This window comes from Amphimedon queenslandica, unplaced genomic scaffold (assembly GCF_000090795.2).
Source record: "Amphimedon queenslandica unplaced genomic scaffold, v1.1 AMPQUscaffold_13470, whole genome shotgun sequence".
NCBI classification, from domain to species: Eukaryota; Metazoa; Porifera; class Demospongiae; order Haplosclerida; family Niphatidae; genus Amphimedon; species Amphimedon queenslandica.
Window position 1 is genome coordinate 130,132 of NW_003546294.1, and position 18,274 is coordinate 148,405.

Genomic DNA, 18,274 nt, shown 5'->3' on the forward strand with positions numbered 1-18,274 from the left:
GCTAATAATAATTGCAAGTGTTGATTTATTAGCCACGCCTTTAGTAGGTTTGGCTTTCTGTATTTTATGGGCGAGGGGTTAAATAAAGATGTCTCTTCTTGGAAAGCTAAAGACAGCCATAAAAGGGAACCCTGTACTGAGAGAATATGAGTTAGGGAAGCAAGTGGCCAGTGCCGGTCCTGGCCTGTTGTGGAAGGTTTTTAATGGAGAGAAAAAGTCGACCAAACAAGTATGGGCGTGGCTCGCTGTTTTATGCTCCTCCTTCTCTTCTTGTAGGCAGTTTCTGTTTTCATATTTTACAAGACGGCACCCGAGCTAGAAAAAGTACCTAAAAAGGAGCGCGAAGCTTTGTTTGAGCTACTTAAGAAAGGCCCGACTCATTTAGCCAAGTTCCGCCATCCAAAGATACTAACAGTAGACCATCCTGTCGAGGAATCAAGGTAACCCTAATACCAACTGGTTTATATTATGATATACAATGTGACAAATGATTATATGTACATGTTTTGTAGAAAGTTTAAGTTGATTCTGATCGAAATAGATTTTTTTTACAAATTTTAAAAGTTGTTTCAAAATTGGGCCAAAGTCCCTGTACTTAGTACATGGTCTCAGGCCAAATTTTACCAAAAATGAAAACAAAAGAATTCTTTTAAAAATATATTTTGACTCATATACATGTACATGTACTTATCTTGTACTGAAGTTTTAGCTGATTCCGATTGAAATTGGATTTTTTACAAATTTTTGAATTTGCTCCTGGGGAAATCAGGTCTACACATGGTCTTTGGCTAAAATGAAAATGAGAGAATTTTAATATTTTCTTCTGATATGCATGTACTTATGCTGTGTAGAAAGTTTGAGCTAATTCCAATGAAAATTGAATTTTTATGAATTTTTAGAGTTGGTCTATAGCAAAATCAAAGTGAGAGGATTTTTTTTAAATAGTTTTTTCTAATACATATGCATGTATCTATATATTATGATTTTTAAATTTAGGCTATTGTCTTCTTGTTTATGTGAGGTTTTACTTAGTCATTAAGATTGGGAGTTCTTAGTTCTGTGTCAAATTTGTTATTTGTAATGGCGTTATTAGTCAATTAAAATGTTTTATTTCTTTAAACGTCAAGCATCGTTTAGCATAATCACACTCTTTATCATAATTTATCGGCTTATTTAATATTTAGTTATTATTAGATGTCACTTTTAGTCCTCTTTCCTTCTCCTCCTCCTCTCTCTCTCTTTTTCTAGTGATTGTCTTGCATTTGCAACTGAGCCAATTGTAGCTAGTCTTGCCAATGTCCTTGGTTACTATGCCAATCTCCCATCTCCTCTACCTCCTGATATTAAGGTAGTTATTTCATCATTATTATTAATCTGTTAGTTAGCTTTATGTGTGTCTTACGGTATATTTTTATGTTTCTTATCTATTTGTTCTCATTTATTTCTGCTTGACTATAAAAATACTATTGCTACTACTAACAGTAAACTACTACTACTACTGCTAATAATAAACATGTAGATAGTGTTTTCTCAAACTGATGTGCAGTAGCTGTGTTGTAAATTCAAACTCATATTGCATTTATTTGTCCTACACGTATGCTATTTTGTTTATAATGGTCAATGTTGTCATATATAATTACTATTATACTTCCATCGATCGATCATTCTTAGTTTCCCGTTGCTGGAATTTTATCTCGTATTATCTTATTTTATTTTGTCTTCTTATTATTATATTACAGTTCATACTTTGCCCCCACACTCCCTCTTAGCATAAACCCTAATACTGTTATGATAATCCTAATCAAATTATTAGGCTGAGCTATAGTATGTTATCTATAGTACTTATCTCTCGTTTATATGGTATGATAACCCTTTATAAACACCAAAAGTAAACCATACTTGTGTACGGTGCCCTGCTGCTCTTCAGATCCCCGGAGTGTGTTTAGTGTTTTTGCCCTCTTTTCCCTCTTTTTCTGGACTTGCTTTGCCAAGTGGCTGTTGTCATAGTATCATAGAATGTCTGATGAAGCGTTTGACAGGTTTCCAGAGAAGGAGGAGGCTGGCATTCCTCTCTCACCTTCCTCGAGCAGCTCAGTGAGCGTAACATCACCAATGAGAAAAGCAAGCGCTGGAGACAAAGGAATGGCTGGCTCTACAGCCGTCATAGTCGACCTGGAGACGACTAAAGTGGACTTTACGGAGCTTCCACCGCAGAAGCTTCTTTGTCCGGACTGCGGGAGGGTCTACAGGGACCCGCAACTCTTCTCTTGCTGCAAAGCTCGTTCTTCTTGTCGCACGTGCATACAAGGCCTGAAAGAAGCAGAAGGAGCCTGTCCTTCGTGCGGAGAGAGCTCTTGGGAGAGCGAGGCTGACGGGGAAACACAGAGAAATGTGAACGAGCTCTATGTTCGCTGTCTTCACGTAAGTGATGGCTGTCTTTGGTTCGGGCACTTGGAGCATCTCCCTCGCCATATAGAGAGGGGAAACAAGTCTGGCTGCGTCTTCATAAAGCTCCCTTGCCCTCACGACTGCGGAGAGAAGCAGCCGAGGAAATTCCTGGAAGATCACGCTAAGAACAAGTGCCCAAACCGTCCCTACAAATGCGAGTACTGCAAAGAAGCTGAGGGAACCTACAAGGAGGTTTCTACCGTTCATTTTCCCACTTGCCCTCGCTTTCCACTCCCCTGCCCTAACAAGTGTCCCGAGGGCCCTATTCCTCGTTCCTCTTACGAAAATCACATCAAAAACTCTTGCAAGTATCAAGATAGTCTTCCATGCCCGTTGGCTGCAATTGGCTGTACGGCTAAAATGAGACGAGATAAAATCCCGATACATCTTGAGAAGGGTGTGGCAAGTCACATGACTCTTCTTGCCGAATCGATCATCAAAGGAAAACAAGAACTGGAGAGTAAGCTTGAGTCACTCCCACCGCCTCAAACTGTTGTAGCCCCTCCCCCAACCCCGCCCCCTCAGCCCCTCAATACTGACGAAATTGACGCTCATTTTGAAGAACTCCTCAAGTCAAAAGACGACGAGATATTTAAATTAAAGCGGGACCTCGCACAGCTGGCAAGAGAGAAAGACAGAGAGACAAGAGAGCTCCAGACAGCACTGGATAAAGCTCAGCGTACTTTAGAAATGCAAGAGAAACGACTCTCACTTGCAGAGCAACTCTCACACACCCTCACGAGAGATCTAGGGATTTTACGTCAGTTCATTCCAAGCCCCCTTCCCCTTACTTTCACTATTAATAAAGTATCTCAGCTATGCCAGTCGGATAAGTGGTGGTACAGTCGGCCATTTTACTCTCACGTTGAAGGCTACAAGTTTGGCATGTTTGTTTTTTGCAACGGAGTCCTTGACGGAAAGGGAACCCACATGTCTGTCTTCTTGTACCTAGTCCGCGGCGAATATGACGATAATCTGGATTGGCCGTTCCGTGGGAACGTTACCATTCAGTTGCTGAATCAGCGCTCCGACCGCCAGCACTACCAGAAGGTTATACGTTTTACAGACGACACACCCACTGCTGTTTGTAACCGTGTCGTCGATGCGGAGATGGCTAAAGAAGGCAACGGCCCAACTCAGTTCATATCTCAAGGAGACTTGACTTATAACTCAGAGAAGGACACTGAATTCATTCGTGACGATTGTTTAAAGATTCGTGTCGCTTCCGTCTCCCTGAAGACTGCCGCCCCACGTACCCCAGCCCCTGGGGGTGGAGCTAATACGGGGACACTCTCTCGTAATCTCCCTAAGGACTCTTTGCTTATTCATGCTCAGAGTCAGAGCGTTGATTCAAATGGAGATAGTTTGACATCGCCTGTAGCAAAGTCACCGTCTTGCCGGACCTCTTCCACTACGCCTGTTGAGAATGGGCATAGCTCTTGAGTATACTGGATCATAGTCAGTATACTACTCAGTAAACTAAGTATTATATACTTAATTAAAATTTTTATACCAAAAGCGTGTGTGACTAATATCCCTATATCCTTTCATCATTATAATAATTAGTACTATTGTTATTTGAATTTTTATCGATTATTGTTTTTGTGTCAACATGAGTTGTTAACAAGCATGTATTAGTATATTTGTCATCATTATTTGGTCGAGTGGCTATATATTATAGTAGTTGTTGATGTGTTATTACTAATCACTATGATATTGTAGTCTGGAATGATAATTAACTTTAAACGACTATTGTGTCAGCTATTACTCAAGCCGATTCACACACCAATTCCCCATCTTGTGTACACACATACACACACTCCCTTTTATTTTTCCTCCCTCCCTCTCTCTCTCTCCTATTTTGTGTGTAGAGTAAGTGCTGGTATATAATTATGAGACAGTTTGTATTATGAGAGACACTGCCTGTAATTTCAATGATAAATTTGAAAATTCAAATATTTTAAGTGTGTCTCATAACTCATGATAACTGGCACATCTACTCTACATGTATATCCTCATAATCCTTTTTTATTTTCTCCCTCTCAACTTTAGGAGTACCAGGTCCACACATTAGAGGTTCACTATGGTCTCCTCCAGTTGGCTGAAGGTCTCAATTTCCTACATAATAACGTTAAAATGAGACACGGTAACCTCTGCATCGACAATATCACTATTAGCACTAACGGAGACTGGAAACTGGCCGGCTTTAACTTTGCCAGTTCTATTGAGTCAGAGGTAAGGGAAAAGATATCATTATGGCATTTTTCAAGGATAATAATTTTTTACGAATGACCTGACTCCAGAGTTTTCCAATTTTTTTTGCAAAATTTGACTATTGAATCAATTTTCACAGAATTTAATTTAGGAAATATCTTGTATAAAGAACCAACCATACTTTACACATTTTTATAGCTGTTATTTTAAGAATTTGTGTATACACACTATAGCATTGTGTTTTCACTCATTACAATTTGTCACTAATTTCTACATGTACTCTCAGTTACTATCATGTACTATTATATGCTACTACAGACTCCAGGCTACTCATTCAAGGAGACTAAGGCATTCCCATTGCATCCAACCCTCAACTACCTAGCACCAGAAGTTGTTCTCTCAAACACTGTCAATGAGAAATGCGACCTCTACTCATTTGGAATGCTAATATTTGCTATTTATAATTCAGGGAAACCTCTTTTTGACTGCAAGGACAACCTTAGAACGTACAAGCAGAATATCGAGATGGTAAATTGAGTAACAATAATATCCAATTGAATCTGACATATAATGTCCTTAGACTAGTCGAATATCAGAGTCTATGCTTGGGGATACTCCTTTCCCTCTCCGCTCTCTAGTGAGGTCTTTGTTGACTATTGAACCTTCTGTCAGGCCCGACTCACTACAAATAGCTAAGGTATGATTATTAATGATATAATGCCTTCAGTCTATTTGTATATGTACATGTACATGCATGAGGATTCATAGAATACCATATAGTCTCTCATCCATATTAGCAGTTAACTCTTGGATAATTATTGAGTAATTCGTCACACTAGCATTACATGTTCATTTTGTACATGTACATGTGCTTACGGTATGCGTATACATTCGTATGCAATATAATATACAGTTATGTATGTTAAGTGGATTAGTTGAGTGTATTTTCTGTTTCTGTTATACTTTTGTGTATGTTATGTTGTAATTGCATACCTTTCCTCTCCTTGTGACTTCTTTAGAAGAGATTGTGATAATATTTAAAATGATTCTTCCTTCATACCCTCTCTCTCCCTCCCCCCTCTCTCTCTTACAGCATGAGTTCTTTGATGACGTGTTAGTTAATGGGTTGAGATACATCGAGACTTTAGTTGAGAAATCAGACATTGACAAGTCACAGTGGTTCAAGGGAAGCCTCAGTCGTATCATAACAAAGTACCCAAAAGTAAGACCTAATAACTATTAATAACCATTAATAACTATTGATAACTATTAATAACTAGAGGCTGTTGCATCACAGAATACTACCAGCACTTGGGATGGAGTTTCGTAACCACAAGATGATCCCGTTTGTTCTTCCATTAGTTTTGTTGATAGCTGACGATTGCTCCATTGAAGAATACAGCACACTAGTGTTACCAATATTGATACCGGCCTTTAGGATACATGATCCCATACAGGTACAGGGAGAAGGGGAGGGAGAGGTAAAGCGTGTCACTGTTGAGTAAATTCTTTTGTAATATGATGCTTTCACATAACGGGCAATTATCGTATAACTGTAACCCGATAGCTATATAATGTACTCATGCACATCGATTACGCAAATTTTCATTACCGTATAGCGGGTATATTCCGTCAGAGTTTAATTTCGTTCTTTTCGTTCTCATTCCTTGTGGAACGAATATTTTCCAAACGAAAAAGGCGTTTCCTCAATGCCACGTGTACAAAATGGCTGCTCAGAACGAAAATAAAACGATCGAAAATCTCTAATCCTGCTTAGAACGAACATTTTTCCAGAGGAAATATACCCGCTATACGGTACTTGTCCTATTGTACGATCAAGATTACATATTATTATGTACTCACAAATCCATTATTTGTCCTACAATCAAAAGTACATGATGTTATGTACTCTAACTACTCCTGATACAATGGGTATACATAATATATTTCAATAAGAGCCTACACCTTTTCAGCCTCTCCCTCACACACAACCACTCATTGATGTGTTTTGTCTGTTTACACGAGCACGAGGTATTTAGTTTGCGTAATTATTATGAAAAGTATAGTGACTACAATATCCAATATATACGGGTACATGTACTACACACATTTAAGAGTACATGCGTGTATATATTGTCCACGCATGTGTACACATTCCACACATTAAGCTGTTGTATGTGTATAATTGTGTATGGACTCTTTGGCTGCCAAGATATTTTTGTTTACTTGAGTTTGCACTGCGAGAGGGGATATTCCTCATGTTGACTTGTTATGCTTGTTTTTGTACAGATTCCTCTTATCTTCCTTCAAAAAATGGACCTACTCCTCAAGCTGACTAACCCTGAAGAGAGAAGACAGCACTTGCTGCCAATGATACTAGGAGCAATGGAGTCATCTAGTAGTCAAGTACAGGTATGTCCATGTACATGTAAATGTACATGTATGTATGTATATATATATATATATATATATATATATATATATATATATATATATATATATACATGACATGTACATGTTTTTCTTGTATGGGGTACAGTACGTAGAAGATAAAGGAAATTGGGAGAGAGAGGGAGAAAGGATAAAATCATAGAAATAAAAAAGAGAAAAGAAAGGAGAGAGAATTAAGAGTTAAGACAGATTTATGTGAGAAAAGATGAAGAGAGAGAGAGAGAGAGAGAGAGGAGAAGGAAAAGAAGAGGAAAAGTATATATAAATACAAATTTTGTGAATCAGGAAATTTATGCAAAAGAAAGACTGTGTTGTGCATCATTAACTGTAGGATGTAATCATACGTGTGATCTAATTTTTGTGGAATTCTAATTCTATTAGAAATTAAGTCACTATAAAAATTTCCAGATAGATGGTAGTTTGTGTTATTCATAATTGTGTTCCTGGAATTTGTGCTGCACTTTAATTTAAACCAGTTGTCATTATTTTCATAATAGGAATTGTGTATGAGTATATTGCCAACATTTGCTGACATGATTGACTATACATCAATGAAGCACTCCATCATACCAAGGATCACTGAGATATGTGTTAAATCATCGTCAGAATCAGTGAGTATAATTATTAATATTTTATTATTAATAAATGAAGTAAAATTAAAATATAAAACTAATAATACTAAGCTACAAGGAACAAATTTATACTAGTTGTTGTTGTTTATGTTTTTGTTGTTGTTGTTTATAATTTTGTTGTTGTTGTTTATAATTTGTTGTTGTTTTTAGTTGAGGATTAAGAGTCTAGTGGCAGTTGGACAAATGCTAGACTCTCTGGATAAAGGTATGATTCATGAGAACATAATCCCAGCTGTATATCAGATACGATCAAGAGAGCCCGGTGTGCTGATGGCTATATTAGGTGGGTGTGGTTTATAGTAATTAATTAATAATTTTATTAGGTAGGCATGGTTAATTAATTAATTAATTATTTTTATTAGCTGGGTGATTTTATGTGAAGTAGTGATAATACTAGTATTTATTATTATTTTTTAATTTTTAGGGATTATTCATAAGGCCTTTACCAGTCAGACTTTAGGATTTGATAAGAAGCAATTGGCTTGTAAGATATTGCCATTTCTTATTCCACTCTCTATTGAGAATAGTCTGAATGTGACACAGGTAATGGATAGGAGATATATATATATATATATATATAATGTGTTATTGTGTTTTTAGTTCAATCAGTTTATGATGGTCATTAAAGAGATGTTGAAGAAGATAGAATCAGATCAAAGAGTTCATTTAGAGCAACTGGCAAAGATGGAGGAACAGACCAAGTAAGTGAAGCAACTCACTCCAATGTACACACTCTTTTATATATTTTCTAATACATATTGATGTCCTTATGCTATGTGGAAAGTTTAAGCTGTTTCCAACAAGTTATGAGCATTTTTAAGAAACAAGCCAGTTTTTGAAAAAAAGCAAAGGCTATAGCCCATGGTTTTTTCTGAAAATTGGCTCCGAAATCACCCCCCATTTTTATTACATTTTCTGATACATATTGATGTACTTATGCTGTATAGAAAGTTTGAGCTGATTCCGGCTTTAATTTTTCAAGTTATGGCCATTTTAAGGCAATACCAAAATTTTGAAAAGTACCCAAGGCTATAGCCCATGGTTTTTTCCAAAAAATGGCTCTGAAATCACCCCAAATTTTTATTACATTTTCTGATACATATTGATGTCCTTATGCTGTGTAGAAAGTTTGAGCTGTTTCCGACAAATAATTTTCAAGTTATGACCATTTTTAAAATGAGCCAATTTTTGAAAAAGAGCAAAGGCTTATAGCCCATGGTTTTTTTCAAAAAATGGCTATGAAATCAGTCAAATCACCCCAAATTTATGTTACATTTTCTGATACATATTGATGTACTTATGCTACGTAAAAAGTTTGGGCCAATTCTGACTTCAATTTTTTGAGTCATGACTTCTCTTTTATTTATTCCTTGTTACAGGTCAACTGTCAGTTTTGCAAAGGAAGTGTCTGATGCTAAAGCAATGGAAGAAGCCACTCGACAGATTGAGAACAAATTCGGAGGAGGAAAAGAAGACAGTGTAATCTCTAAACTTGGCAGTACTACGTCATCACATACACACAATGTTCCATCTCATTCTACTAGTGGACTCTCCTCATCCCCAGCTATTTCCTCCAAGCACACCACCACTGTAAGAGAGAGGGGGAGGGAGAGAGAGAGAGAGTGACGGAGGGAGGGAGAGAATGAGGAGAGAAATATACATTTACATGTACATTATTGTTAGTATCGTTATTATACATGTAGGTTGATGATATATTTTCTGGATTGGATCTCAATGATATCAAAATGTCTGCCAATACTCCATCACCTTCTCAAGTAACTAGGAAAATCGATTTCAGTGAAGCTAAAGCCACACCCTCTTTTGCCACTTGGGATGTACCTTCGGCCTCTTTGACTCCGCCTATCAATAGATCATCTGTAAATACTCATTCTGATTCTATTGGTATGGGAACAAAACCTCCAAGTACTGGAATGGGTTGGTCTAGTAGTATTACAACACAGAGTCGTTCTGATACTGGTGGAATGGGAATGATGCAACCAGCACAGACTCATTCTAATAATAGTGGAATGGGAATGGGACTAATGCAACCAGCACAGAATCGTTCTGATACGAGTGGAATGGGAATCATGCAACCAGCACAGACTCATTCTGGCAGTATGGGAACTGGAATTGGATGGTCTTCTAATATTGAATCTCAACCTACCAGCATGGGAATGGGATTAATGCAGCCAATGCAGAGTGGTTCCAGTGGTATGGGAATGGAAACATTACAACCAACTCAGACGAACACTGGGTGGTCATCAAACATACAGACTGGAAGCATGGGAATGGGACAGTCGAACACCGGTATGGGAATATTGCAGCCTAGTCAAACCAATACTAGCAGTACAGGAATGGGATGGTCTTCTAGTATTAATCCACAAAATAATATGCAACCAGTAGGGGGCAGTATGGGAATGGGAGGATCTCAATCTGGTAATATGGGAATGGGAGACTCTCAACCTGGAAGTATGGGAATGGGAGGCTTTCAATCTGGCAGTATGGGAATGGGAGGATTTCAATCTGGCAGTATGGGAATGGGAGGATCTCAATCTGGCAATATGGGAATGGGAGGATCTCAATTCAGCAATATGGGAATGGGAGGATCTCAATCTGGCAGTATGGGAATGGGAGGCTCTCAATCTGGCAGTATGGGAATGGGAGGCTCTCAATCTGGCAGTATGGGAATGGGAGGATCTCAATTTGGTAGTATGGGAATGGGAGGATCTCAATCTGGCAGTATGGGAATGGGAGGGTCTCAATCTGTCACAGGATGGTCGTCAAATATTGAGTCTCAGTCTCCTAGTGTTGGTCTAATGCAACCAGTACAGACTCATTCTGGTTCCAGTAGTACGGGAGTGGGTCTATTACAGCCAATGCAGACTAACAGTATGGGGATGCTACAGCCATCACAGCCTCATACCAGTACTGGCAGTATGGGAATGGGTCCTGCTCCTGGAGCCAACCCTTTTGCTAATTTTGGAGGAACTAGCCTTTTATAATAACTTGTCTGTTTTTATGATTTTTGTATCTTTTATTGTTATTATTAAAATACAGTTTCGATTATTATTATCAATAATATGGAGAAACTAAGTTGTCATTATTATTATTATTACATAATATTATGCTATAACACTGTGATGCACATTTCAATATTGACCGGCCTTCAATCTATCCAGTCTCTTTCTAATATCATCAAGTTTAGAAGACCCAGCAGCTGCAGGCGGTACTCCTCCTCCAGCTCCTGGGGGCCCTTTACGTTTGGTTATTGTAGCAGTTCCATCTGTTATGACGTGAGTAGCTTTTTTAGTTACAATTATAGTAGCAGTAGGATCCTATAGGAAAGAAAAGAATTAGCTATGACTTTTATAAAAATTATTAATAATTTTGTGTAATTTAGATGTACATAAATAGACATTATTATTATTATTATTAATTCATTTTACTTTATTTTCATCAGCCAATGCAGCTGCTAATGATAGAGGCACCTGTCTTGAAGCACTGTTAACTGATAATGGCTCCCACTAAATAAGGAAAGGAAGAGAGAGACAAAATAATAGTTACCATTAAATTTGACTTATTAATTGCAGCAAATGGTAAGTGCAGCTTATTAAACAAGTCTATGTTGTTTAAAGACTGATCATTACATTAATCCCCATGAGTGGGTTAGCCCTTTCTCTCACTTCTTCCAGCTCTTTTCTAATCCCAGCACAAGTTTCTGTAAAGAAAAAAATAGAAAATAAATGTACTGTTGTACATGTATTACTGTATAGGTTAAAATTTTGGAAATAAAACTCATAATTATTGTGTATGTTCAATTGCATATGGCCACAAATTTGCCAAATAAATCCCACCAATCACTAAAAATTTTCCCTCTGTATTTAAACAGTACCATATACTGGTTTATTTTTTGCAGTGAAACATTTTCACAAATCCGACATTTCTAAGATTTTGCAGAATAAGTTTTTGCAAATAGCTTTCAAACTGCACCACATGGCAATGGAGATGCAGAATTTTGCAATTTTAATCTTTGCAACGAAGCAAAAAAATGCAAAAAAATTTACCACAAAATAAACCAGTAGACGGTATATTCATTCTGTTTCACCTGATTCAATGGGCTGTGTCTTGTCTCCAGTCTGCCTCCAGAGCTCAACGTTTCTTAGTCCTCTCTTGATGTAGGACTGATAGAAAGGAGAGGTAGAGGCCCACATTGACTCAAAATCAATATCAGGATGAGTCTGAATAAAGTCATATAATTCTTCCATACCCTAATAACAAATAATAATAATAATAATAATAATAACAATACCGTATAGCTAGAAATTTCTGTGGCCCAAAATTTTTGCGAATTTGGCGAATTTGAAAAAATTCGCAAAAAATTAAATCCTCAAAAATAAGTAAATTAAAAGGTGTGGCTCGCCACGCCTTTTTAGTGTAATTATAGTGAAGCACACGGCGTGTTCTTGGCACTGTTCCAGTACAATTTTAAGCAGAGTTAAAGAGTAATCCTATCTTGCCTAATATCCTGATCATGCTTTATGTCATCATCAACTATAGTTCTGGTAAGTAGTGAAGAGCAGCCATTGATCAGTAGTGTGATCAAGTGAATTCGCAAAAATAAAATCCGCAAAAGCCATTTTTTGGCAATTCGCAGAAATTTTGGGCCACAGAAATTTCTAGCTATACGGTAATACAATAATAATAATAATAGTACTACTACTACTATTGCTACTACTACTAGTACTAATAATAATAAGAAGAAAGGGTGGACATTAATCACATTATAAATAATAATAAAATAATAATAATAATAGTACTACTACTACTACTACTACTACTACTACTAATATTAAGAAAGGGTGGACACAATAATATTAATAATATTATACTTCTCTGGTGCTGTGTGGATCCTTTATTGTCTCAAATATACATGTTAGACAAGATGCCAGCTCAGCAGATAACTCATTCCTTGTCAAAGTATTCTCCACAATCTATGAATGGACCAATCAGACTTTAGGGTTAAAACAATGTTCTTACCTTGGTTTCTACTTTAGGGGGTATAGTGGGTGGATCTTTGGCTTGTTCATCATTATTTATTTTAATTAACTGCTCGGGCGAAGACTTGTGGTTGCTTTTACGTACAGTTTTATTTAAATAAATAACGACAGGAGAGGAGGTCCGGTCTTTAATTAACGAGAGATGATTTAACACCTACATGTATATAATACATTATAATTATTTTTATAAAAGCCAGAACACGATAAAGTTTGAGCATGACAACTTAAAAAATACCCAGTGCTATTTTTAAAATGGCTCAAATTCACCCCAAATTTTTGTTACATTTTCTGATGTCATTATGCTGTGTAGAAAGTTTGAGCTGATTCTGACTTCAATTTTTTGAGTTATGGCCATTTTAAAAATTGCTAAAATCCTTAAAAATACCCAAGCTATAGCCTTTTTTTTTAAATGGCTCCAAAATCAACCAAAAATTTTATTACAATTTCTGATACAAATTTTTGAAAAAATCCCTGTACTATAGCCCATGGTTTCTTCTAAAAAATGGCTCCAAAATTACCCCCATTTTTAATTACATTTTCTGATACATATTGATGTACTTATGCTATGTAGAAAGTTTGAGCTGATTCCGACTTAATCTTTTCAAGTTATGACCATTCTAAAAAATAGACCAATTTTTGAAAAAATCCCTGTACTATAGCCCATGTTTTTTTCTAAAAAATGGCTCCGAAATTACCCTCACTTTTTATTACATTTTCTGATACATATTGATGTCCTTATGCTGTGTAAAAAGTTTGAGCTGATTCCGACTTCAAATTTTTGAGTTATTGTCATTTAAAAAAATTGGCCAATTGATGTCCTTATGCTACGTATGTAGAAAGTTTAAGCTATTTCTGACTATATCTTTTGAAGGATTATATACTACTGATTATTTCACAAAATCCCAACTTTAAGCAAGCAATGTTGTGAGGGAGTCTGGTGGGTGTGGCTAACCTCTGACTTGAGATTCTTAGCTAAGTGATAAAGGATGGTTTTTACAGTACGATAAGGTTTATCATCAGCAGAAGGGGAGGGGTTCAGTGAAGAGTATCCGTTTAAAAAGACGTCAATATCTCTCAGCAATACATCTATATCAACATCAGACATCATGGCATTCAACTGTCTTGTCAAACGCCATAAACACTAATAAATAAATAAATATAAATAAATAAATAAATAATAATAATGCTCTTACTTTCATAGACATTTCAGACAGTTTTGTCCCACTTCCTTCAGGAGTAAGACTTTCTAACATAACTTGCAATAAAGAACTAAAAAAATATAATACAACATAATCAGATACAAAATTTATGATGTTCTTATGTCAATTTAAATTGAGAACTTGGCTCTTTTAATTCAGCTATAATATTTACAAATACTTGCTTTTCATTTATACACACTCTACATGTAAACGTACATGTACATGTACATACCCAAATATGGCATTCCTGTTCGTATGCTCCACAATGTGTCCCATTAGTAGGTTGTATGCTCGATTGAGTTGCTCTATATTCTCAATACACAGGAGCTTCTCGTCTATCAGGTATCCAAAGATGTCCCTCTCCAATTCAACCAATGTGTCCTGGTGGACTGATTGTGCTAACGTCTTGTCACTGAATGTCTGTACCAGGACACTAGTCAGTAACCTACTGATCTCTAGTATCTTACTGTAGTCACCTGGAGAAATACAATAATGTACAACATGTACATGTAAATGTATTATACATGTACAGGTACATTGAAATTATTAAATTACATGTAGAAGCTACATTGTACATGCATATGGCTGCTTCTAATTTTCAAACTCTGTGGATTAATACTGTATGAGTATGAGTATTAATGATTGGTGGTTTTAATATTGTCAATTTCAATTGGAAATCATCAAACACTGAAATAAAAGTAAACCTCCATTGCTCTTCTCTCTCTCCCTCTCCCTCCTCTCTCTCCCTCCCTCCCTCTCCCTCCCTCCCTCCCTCTCCCTCCCTCTCTCTCCCTCCCTCTCTCTCCCAACCTCCATTAGCAGCTCCACTCATTCGTGTTGTGAAATTGAATCTCTTTTGCATTAAAATGGCTCTGATGAGTTGATCAACATGCGTCAAGAGGAGCGACGGTTGATCGCTGGTTATCTTCTCAATTCTTAGCACGGCGTCTGACACAGTGTCAACATCAGGTCCAGTGATCTGAGCAATAATGTAAGAGACTACACTCGAGGTTGAGGCTAGAGTCTGCCTGGCAGGTGATATTGATAGGGCCTTGGGAGGGTGACGTATCAACCTGGTAACAACAACAACAACAACAATAACAACAACAACTAGACAAATGCAAATGTAAAACATTGAAGGGGTGAGCCTAAGCAAGCTATAGATTATGTGCTGTATGATATACATGTACATGTATGAGAAAGCAAAGCAATTGCACAAGTCTAAATACAGTAGATCTTGCTTCAGTCAAAACTTTCTCAATCACTCCATCAGTCATCACTTAAGAATCTCTGCAGCAATTAAAGTTATCTTGCTTATAGTTAGAAGCATGCAGTCACTGAATAAATCATAATTTGAAGAAGATTGCACATCTACTACTACTACTACTGCTACTACTACTAATAATGATAATAAAGTCACAGTACTAACTTTGAAGTTGCATATTCAGCCATTTTCTCTTCCTTTCCAAAGACACTCAAATCAGGGCGTGGCACTTTTGGTCTCGCTAGCTTACTGGCAGGTGCTTTATATTTGCCAACGTCAACAGAGAAAGGACCAGAGAACTTTGGAATACCCGAGCGAGGGCTAACAGTCACTTTAGCAACCGGAGCAGGTTCAGGAGGCACTGGGGATGGGGACTTCGATTTAACTCTGTCAAAAATAATAATAAAATTAAAAAGACATTTTATCTTAAAATTACCATATACACCATGTATTTCGCAGGTATAAAATTTTGCGATTTGGCTGCATTTTTGCATTCATAAATAAAAATTCCGCAATTTTACTGTAATTACCACACCTACTATACAATCAGCATGCTATTTTGTGGATTTTAATTTTGTTAATTTTTTAAACGCAAAAATCGCAAAATTTAATTCCCGCAAAATGTATGGCATATATGGTAATTTTAATCTGACATCGTGTAATTATCAATTAATTTTATGTGTATCTTACGGTTGCTCAGTGATTGCTTGTGGGTGGGGCTCAGGGGTAGAGACAGGAGAGGGTGAAGGAGACTTTGCCGGTTTGAAAGGCTGCACTGTCTTACCAGACCTCTTGATCCTCTCCTCTAATAAGCTAATCTCCTTCTCTGACAACTAGAAAATAAAAATAATTTAAACATGTACTACTATTTACATGTAGTACAGGTACATGTAAGAGACTAAAACTTTTGCTGATACAAAGACTTTGACCAAATTGTTGAGCAACTTGAAAAATTCATAAAAAATCCAATTTTGATCCGAATCAGCTCAAACTTTCTACACAACATGAGTATATGTATATGCACCAGATAAAATTATAAAAAAGCAGAATTCTCTCCTTTTCAATTTTGGCAAAACGTAGCCCGCGACCATGTACTATAGTACAGGGACTTTGGCCTGATTTTTGAGCAACTAAAAATTCTTTTAAAAATCCAATTTTGATTGGAATTAGCTTAAACTTTCTAGGCAAAATAAGTACATGCACATGCATGCATGTACATATACATGTATATGTATCAAAAAATGATAAAAATGAAGAATTCTCTCCTAACCATTTCTGACAAAATATGGCCCTGTACTATTATATACAAGCATGATATACAACAGTACATGCTTACTTGACTAGCAAACTTATAGACTCCTTCTCCAACGTAGCTATAGACTACAACCATTGTATTAATGGCAGCTGATCTAACTCCGTTGTCTCTATCACAGATCTGTCCAGCAACAACAGGGAGACTCTTAGCTGGTGACGGCTGGCACACAGTCATGCCATTGTTCTTTATCATTTCACCTATCACTTCAAGACACTCTAGAGGAGGAGAGAGGGAGGGGTACACTACATGTATATTTAAATTAAAACAAAGTGAGATGTACATGTACATCAAGACAAGAGTATACATGTACATGTACAATTGTACATGTACATACCGTACAGCGCAAAATTTTCAAGGGATGTAAATTTCGTGAATTTGCCTAAATTCTATTTTGTGGATTTAATTTTCGCAAATTTATGCCATCTGCCATCTTGTACCAGTGGTAATAATTTGATTTTCGCCAAAGTAATTTTTGCAAATCTTTAAAAAATTGAAAAATCTGCGAAATTTACAGAACTGGAAAAAGGCCCCCTCAGTACATTGCACATATGTAAAAGGCTACTGTATGTAATTTTTTACTAATATTATTTAATATTAAAATTATTGTTATTATGGGTGGATGCCTTTCTCTTACCAATTCTCTGTCTTGCATTCTTTGATTTAAGTCCATCAGTTACAAAATTAAACATTTTACCAGGTGGGTAGATGCTCCATATGGTTCTAAATAATGCCCGCACTGCTTTTCTCACAGCATCCTTTGGATCCCCAACCTTAACAATAAATAAATAAATAAATAAAAATCAGCCCAGATTACATGCATGCCGTATAGGGGGTAATTATGGAGGGAATTATAATGTAAATTTGGCAAATTTGGCATTTTGATAGCCATTTGCCAAAATAAAATCCACCATTTTGAGCCATTATATGCATACTCAATAGCACGTGGCTACAAATTCGCCAAATTAAAATCCGCCAATCACCAAAATTTATAAATGTAGCAATTTGCCAAATTTAACTCCCTCCAAAATTTCCTGCTATATGGTAGTCACACGGCAATCCACCCACACATTAAATTACTTTATTAATGAGGTAAGGTAGGAAACCAGCTGCCTCATAGTCACTCAGTTTATAAGAGACGCTGGACATGGACACAAAAAGATGTTGAACAAACTCAAGACACTTTACGTTGACTGTCGTATTGGTGTCAAAGAACCGCAGGGTGATCCATCTTAGCAATAAATCAGAGCAGCTAATGGCCGTATCAACGTCAGATGTGACAGCAGCTGTGAGACTAGACACTGCCTGGAGCTGCTGTTTGAAATCTTCATGGAAGAGCTTCTTGTGTATTGGTAGAGACACACAAGTTAACATCTGATCCTTCAACTGGTCAATGTGCTCAGGACGAGGCATTTGGAAATTCCACTTTAATACCTGTGAAGAATATACATGTAAATAAATGTACATGTACATGTGTTTGACATAGATGACATATGATATTATTATTCATAATTATAATTTACATGCACAATAAACTATTATAGACATACACACACACAATGTAGCAGACAATGATATCAAATGTACATTGTATTGTACATGTGCTTGTATTCAACTTACCTTCATCTTCTCATCATCTTTCATTCTTTGTTCCTTTGCTTTAGGGACTAGTATCAGTGGTGGAGTGTCATCATCAA

At 36.7% G+C, this 18,274-nt stretch overlaps 3 protein-coding genes across 4 annotated transcripts in view; 2 read left to right on the forward strand and 1 right to left on the reverse strand.

The window, feature by feature from the left end:
* Window positions 1-40: 40 nt before the first annotated feature.
* LOC100639565 (SCY1-like protein 2) lies at window positions 41-10,900 on the forward strand. 2 transcript variants are annotated; one of them, XM_019994562.1, is made up of 16 exons: window positions 41-229; window positions 277-440; window positions 1,249-1,348; window positions 4,501-4,683; window positions 4,981-5,190; window positions 5,243-5,359; window positions 5,756-5,884; window positions 5,943-6,119; window positions 6,952-7,074; window positions 7,611-7,724; window positions 7,896-8,028; window positions 8,170-8,288; window positions 8,346-8,446; window positions 9,125-9,335; window positions 9,449-10,169; window positions 10,230-10,900. In XM_019994562.1, the coding sequence occupies exons 1-16, from the start codon at window positions 89-91 to the stop codon at window positions 10,745-10,747; spliced, it is 3,261 nt and encodes a 1,086-aa protein (XP_019850121.1). In that variant the 5' UTR covers window positions 41-88; the 3' UTR covers window positions 10,748-10,900. The 2 variants fall into 2 exon arrangements, with proteins under 2 accessions (XP_019850121.1, XP_003385265.2); XM_003385217.3 differs by having other exon boundaries at window positions 9,449-10,900.
* On the forward strand, window positions 1,723-4,197 carry LOC109580945 (TNF receptor-associated factor 4-like). Its single transcript, XM_019994563.1, has one exon. It carries the CDS (start codon window positions 2,017-2,019, stop codon window positions 3,889-3,891), a length of 1,875 nt encoding a protein of 624 aa, XP_019850122.1. The 5' UTR covers window positions 1,723-2,016; the 3' UTR covers window positions 3,892-4,197.
* Window positions 10,875-18,274, reverse strand: part of LOC100639817 (cytoskeleton-associated protein 5-like) — a 15,069-nt gene continuing 7,669 nt past the window's right edge. Inside the window, exons 22-37 of the mRNA XM_019994599.1 lie at window positions 18,198-18,272; window positions 17,658-18,011; window positions 17,215-17,350; window positions 16,602-16,795; window positions 15,956-16,098; window positions 15,431-15,652; window positions 14,812-15,074; window positions 14,234-14,477; window positions 13,996-14,071; window positions 13,755-13,943; window positions 12,783-12,956; window positions 12,635-12,736; window positions 11,851-12,013; window positions 11,393-11,463; window positions 11,192-11,269; window positions 10,875-11,080 (exon numbers count right to left, since the gene is read on the reverse strand). Coding sequence (XP_019850158.1) covers window positions 10,895-11,080; window positions 11,192-11,269; window positions 11,393-11,463; window positions 11,851-12,013; window positions 12,635-12,736; window positions 12,783-12,956; window positions 13,755-13,943; window positions 13,996-14,071; window positions 14,234-14,477; window positions 14,812-15,074; window positions 15,431-15,652; window positions 15,956-16,098; window positions 16,602-16,795; window positions 17,215-17,350; window positions 17,658-18,011; window positions 18,198-18,272 — 2,670 coding nt within the window. The 3' untranslated portion in view covers window positions 10,875-10,894. The remainder of the gene's footprint in view (window positions 11,081-11,191; window positions 11,270-11,392; window positions 11,464-11,850; window positions 12,014-12,634; window positions 12,737-12,782; window positions 12,957-13,754; window positions 13,944-13,995; window positions 14,072-14,233; window positions 14,478-14,811; window positions 15,075-15,430; window positions 15,653-15,955; window positions 16,099-16,601; window positions 16,796-17,214; window positions 17,351-17,657; window positions 18,012-18,197; window positions 18,273-18,274) is intronic.